A 6,073-nucleotide genomic window follows, 5' to 3' on the forward strand; every position below is an offset into this window, starting at 1 on the left:
CATAACCTCCTATAAATCAACCACAACTCACCACCCATAAAACATTATCCCTACCCCTTCACGAACCACAATATACTCAGACTCATACTACCCACCCTCCTCTGAGGAAAAGTTTTCCGGACGACTCAACCGGTCGTCATGATCAACTACTGCAGAGTGATCTTCGTGACCTGAAGTTGTATCCAAATATTGGATATCTTCCAAGATCAAATTTCTTCGTTTCCTATGGTTATGAAACTTCGTTTCGTGAGGTGGTCTTCTTTCTTGTTTCCCCGCGGCATCAAAATACAGAGCTTCATCATTATTTTTGTAAATCGCACAAACAAGCATGCCTTGAACGAGTCTAGAACACTCGTAATCCTCAACCGGCTTTGGCTTAACAATGATCGATTTGGATCGTGACTGCCTCATAGCCCATGGAGCGTCAGCTAGCCTTCACGAGCGTCTTTTCACTCTCGGTGAGTGCTCAGAGATGCATGTCTGCAGAAGGTGCAAGAGAATGGTGAGTGTCAGCTAACCTTCACCAGCCTTCCTTTAACATGATCCCTGCTGGTGCTAAACCTTTTCAAGCTTGTTTTCAACGGGGATATAATGCAATGATTCCTCTCAATTGAATAGGAAGACACTTGCTTCATATGACTCACTTGAATCGTCTCAGATGTAATAACAGTATGGTTAGTGGATGTAAATTGCAGAGCTCTTTTCTATGCATTATATGCACATTTATGTATCAGCCTGCGATTTCTTCTGGAGGGTTCACCTATGGTAGTGTTTTGGTTGTTTATGAGTTGATTTGATTGTGAAATAGATAAGAAGGATGAGATATCGGCAGTTAAGTCGAAGAAGTTTCTCTCGATTATTGATGAGGATTTGATTTGCACAAACTGTGGAGAACTTGTTTGCGTTATATGACACATGATAAAACCGCTTCTCTAGACAATGTGTTATGGTGAGATTTTTCAAGTTTGCACAGTGGGAGAAAATACCAGCACCTCCGTCAGTATTGTCATAATGCAATGAGACATAACTGAGATTTAAGCGGCGTGTTCCAATCAACGTTTATCGACATTGTTATAGGTGATGAAGAAACCCTAAAACGGAACATAGTCCCAGATTGTCTAAAGAAGCGCTTTTATCATGTGTCATGTTGTAACAACTACCAAGGGGATATTCAGATCTCTATTCGGTCATCTTTCCGAGCTTTTACACACGAATATGTGGTTCCCAATTTGTGGTAGTTGTATATTGATTCATTTAATTCATTTTGTCATCGATCAACTGCTCGAAATCCCTTTCATTTTATTACAGTCGTCATGATCAACTACTGCAGAGTCATCTTCGTGACTTGAAGTTGTATCCAAATCTTCGACACATTCCAATATCAAATTTCTTCGTTTCCCATGATTATGAAACCTCGTTTCGTGAGGTGGTCTTCTTTCATGTTTCCCCGCGGCATCAAAATACAGAGCTTCATCCTTATTTCTGTAAATCGCACAAACAAGCATGCCTTGAATGAGTCTAGAACACTCGTAATCCTCAACCGGCTTTGAAACCGGACGGAATCTATGAAGAAACTGTTCTATTTCACGGTGAATGGAGAAATAACCTTGCTTTTGCCCTGTCCTGATAGTACATTTATGCTCATAAATCACTGAATTCAAACTCTTTATCGGATGAAAGGGAGCGAGCGAGTGTAGGTTACTCCTAGAATGTTGGGTCTTAGAGCCAGTAGAGCGCAGTACAAGCGAATTACATTTATGCTCATAAATCACTGAATTCAAACTCTCTATCGGATGAAAAGGAGCGAGCGAGTGTAGGTTACTCCTAGAATGTTGGGTCTTAGAGCCAGTAGAGCGCAGTACAAGCGAATTACATTTATGCTCATAAATCACTGAATTCAAACTCTCTATCGGATGAAAGGGAGCGAGCGAGTGTAGGTTACTCCTAGAATGTTGGGTCTTAGAGCTAGTAGAGCGCAGTACAAGCGAATGGAGTAGAATCTACTATCAAAGAAATCTATTTGCTTAACACAAGCCTTCAGATCGCACACTTAAAGATGTTTCCCATTACATACATACAAAATTGATTATTGTTTCATATATGAAGCTACAATTCATTTATAATCAAATTATTGTGAGTGTATAAACAAGAAACATTAAAAAATAAATATATTTTTAAGTAACATAAAGATGAAAATGATGAATAAGATGTCATAAAGATAATTTTTAAAACTATAATTTCTAAATAAATCATATAGTAAAAAAAGACGGGGGATACTCTAAGCCAGTTCGCCTCGAAGCATCCCATGTTGAATCCACACCCGACAATGTAAAGTGGATTTAGTAGTTAATATGTATAATAATAATTTACCTTCCAATTTGGACACCCGACAATCTAAAGTGGATTTAGTAGTACTAAGGGCATGTTTGGCTAAGCTTTTTGAAACAACTTACTTTTTGGAAAGTCATAAGTTTCAAAATGATGTTTGACAATGAGGGTGTATATGAGGAGAAAAAGCCAATAAATCAATAAGTCACCCCATAGTGACTTTTCGGAAAAAACCAATAAGTCGTTTCAAAACCTTAGCCAAACATGCCCTAAGGCTATGCGGTATAGGGATCGACCTAGGGCCGGAAGGCTTACGGGGACGTCTACCTGACGAACCATTCTTTATGGTTTTTTCATATTTTCAATTGTTTCTTTCGTACTAGTGAAGGACACATATAAGTAGTAAAGAGATGTGTATTTAGATGAAGCCTTGAATTTTGATGGTGTAGAGAATGCCGCTGGGAAAATACTACTGCGACTACTGCGATAAGCAATTTCAAGACACTCCCTTTCACCGGAAACGTCATCTTCAGGGTCTTCATCACCAGAAAGCCAAAGCCCTTTGGTACGCCTCCGTACCACCAGGTGGGTCCTCTTCTCTGTCTCCCTATACAACATACATATTGTTTACCTAAAACTTATTTGCAGATCCCAATCAGGTTTCTGTACCGCCATCTACTACCGGTGTCTGCAATCGATTCATCCGGACGGTAATTGTTTTGTTCACTCCGTTGAAATATGCACACCACCTGTTTGATGTAATGACTCTGTGAAAATATGGCTTTTTGGACTTATGCACACCACCTGTTTGATGTAATGACTCTGTGAAAATAAGGCTATTTAGTGAAGGAACTGGTGATAACTGAAATGTTATGGAAGTATCTTGACATTGATGAAGATGAATAAAGGGGGTGTTTGGATGTGTGATTGAGCTAGTGATTGTCACTCGGGTTCACAAACTAACAATAATCGGTTTAGGATGTGTGGCAAAACCACAGTTTGGGTAGAAAGAATAATGTAAAACAATTACCAAACAATCTTTACATTTAAGCATGTGAAAATGTGATTAATGAGTATCTGTTATTGATTATAATTTTGAAACTTGCAATAATCAGTTTAGTGATAAACATCCAAACAGTGGCAAAACTTGAGATTTCCGACCGGGGGATCTGAAGTCACCGGACCTAAAATTAGACCTAAAAAACCATAAACCGGGGGGCCGAAAACGTATATACCTAAAAAAAGTTCTATACGAAAACCACATACCTGACACTACTGAGCGAAAAGTTCGGGGGGTCGGGCGCCCCTCCCGGCCCCCACTATGCTACGCCCATGCATCCAAACATCCCCTAAATCTTGAAGAAATGTTATCCTGACAGTGATCACATTTCATTCACTCCCCTTAAGGAGCTGCCATAAGGGGAAATGATCATTGAGATATAAGATTTACCTGGGTATCCAAACTTCCACTAAATTTTGTAGAAATGTTATTCAAGAATCTTGAATAACATTCGCTCCCTTGAATCAAGATTATGTGAAGTGATCCCATATGGTTGCGATTCAATCCGGGACACCTGCTAGCCCGTTTGGCATTTTGATTCTCTTTCTTTGAGGCTATAAAGGTGACTCCTTTCGACAATTTCGGTTGTTTGACTTGTTGGGCTTGTCTGTAAGTGATACCCTTTCGGTGACTTATTGTATGATGATTGGTTTGTGTGCACGATCTTTGGTGCTTGATTTACGTTTGGGAACTCGGTTTTAATTGTGTCATCATGTTCTTTTTCGGTAAATAAATCCAAGGGAGCTGTTGGTGCTTGGTACTTGGTAATCTTTATATAGGTTATTTATTTGATACGATTTTGCAATTTTATGAACTCTGCGGACCTAATAAACATGCTAAGAATGGGATTCCAATTCCATTTATATTGAGTTACAGATAACCAAATGCCCCCTTAGTCTATTGATCAGTTCTTCTAACTTGCTGTTTTTCAGGGTTCATGCCCGCACGGTGATTCCTGTAAGTATTTCCATCCAAGCCTAAACCAGCAAAACAGGAATATGCAAGGTTTTACAGGTAAAGTTCATGCTCTTTTATATGTTCTCTAAATCATCAACTTATGTTTTGTTTAACTTCCTGTGATCCTCTCTCTCTCTCTCACACACAAACACACACACTTTGATGTTTGGCAATCAGTTCTAATCTTTCTCTGATACATCACTAATTGAAGTAATTAAATCTGATCTCTTGTTTAGTTGCTAACAACACGGAAACTCAGTTGCCAAACTTCCCGATGAGTCAGCCCAGTGAGAGATCCTCAATGCCAGGCAAGTTCTTTAATAACTCTTAGTTTGAATCTATGCATATGCAGTCATGACTCATCAGCAGACAGCGTCTTTATAATAACAAGGCAAGAGTCTCACTTATGTCTTTAACATTGTATACGATCTATAAGATTGTTTGTTACGCTTTTCGTATAAAAATTGCATATGGGTTCATTTGGGTCAACTCAAATGGGTCAATTTGGGTCTACTCAAGTCGTACAATGGTCAAAAAAGGCCACTCTTAGTTAAAAGTGATTATATGTCTTTAACGGTGTATAGGGTAATATGATATACGAGATTGTTTGATAGGATGTTGCGTTTGCAGGGGGCATGCTGGGAAATCTACCACCGTCATTGAGGCCTCCACCCGAAGGAGGATATCCACCCCTACCGTTTGTGGATTGGGGATAGATTATAGCTATATATAAGATAAGGATTTTTTGTTGTTTTCAACAATCTATAAAGATTTGACAATAGTGGAATAGATATCAATTGCAATTCAGTCTGATTGTTGAACAGTAACATTTTTTTTTGTTAAACTAGGTCAAAAAATTAAGTGGGGTCATGCATTTGACCTTAATAGAAGCACCGTGTTAGGCTATGCGGTATGGTGATGGTCCTTCCTTAGAGGATGATCCGCCACGGAGGATGGGTGTGAGGATAGAGGTATGGAAGTGGGGGGATGGACCTAAAATGTATATGTATATATTGTATGTATAGGTGTGTGAGAGGGGGGAAGGTGTGGTTTTTGTTTTCTTGTGGATCGGCTCCAGCGTCCCATACTCGACGCCGAGGCCGAAGACGGTAGGGGGGAAATGGTGTTCCAGCGGCGCCGGACCGAGGACGGAGGGGGACGACCCCCATACCGTGTAGTCTTAACATATTAAACATGCAACAAGATCTAGTCTGACCCCTAGGAGTTGTTAGGGCATTCACATCTTGTAAAGGATCAGGATCATATACAAACAGCCTAGAACCTACAAACGGTAAGAACCAATATAACATTGACATGTGGCTAAATATTTAATTACTGATTAGGGGTGTTTATGTCATATTATCTAGATATCTGGATGTGGTATTGTGGTTTTAGGAAATCCCTGAATAATATTCAAAACATTCTTTTGATTCATGATCGAGTTTCCCAAATATCGAATTTAAAGGATATTGACATTGAAAGAGTTTGAATATTCATCTTCTTCATTCTAGATTTTTTAATGGATGAAATCTGTTTCTTATGTTCATCTCTTTGCTTTTTTGCGTGTATAATAAAACATGTATCCTATTGAGCAATCAATGCCATTCCAAATCTCATACTCATCTTTCCTGTCATCTTCTACAAATTCATGCTTTATTACAGATTAAATAACAAACTAATATAAGTTACCAGCACAAAACACCAATTGTGCTGATTCAGTTGTTTAAA

At 39.0% G+C, this 6,073-nt stretch overlaps 1 protein-coding gene across 1 annotated transcript; it reads left to right on the forward strand.

The window, feature by feature from the left end:
* The first annotated feature begins 2,690 nt into the window (after nucleotides 1–2,690).
* LOC110908434 (zinc finger CCCH domain-containing protein 3) lies at nucleotides 2,691–5,172 on the forward strand. Its single transcript, XM_022153373.2, has 5 exons — nucleotides 2,691–2,913; nucleotides 2,977–3,038; nucleotides 4,321–4,402; nucleotides 4,582–4,653; nucleotides 4,976–5,172. The coding sequence occupies exons 1-5, from the start codon at nucleotides 2,781–2,783 to the stop codon at nucleotides 5,059–5,061; spliced, it is 435 nt and encodes a 144-aa protein (XP_022009065.1). The 5' UTR covers nucleotides 2,691–2,780; the 3' UTR covers nucleotides 5,062–5,172.
* The last annotated feature ends 901 nt before the right edge of the window (nucleotides 5,173–6,073 follow it).

This window comes from Helianthus annuus, chromosome 6, assembly GCF_002127325.2.
Source record: "Helianthus annuus cultivar XRQ/B chromosome 6, HanXRQr2.0-SUNRISE, whole genome shotgun sequence".
Lineage (NCBI taxonomy): Eukaryota > Viridiplantae > Streptophyta > Magnoliopsida > Asterales > Asteraceae > Helianthus > Helianthus annuus.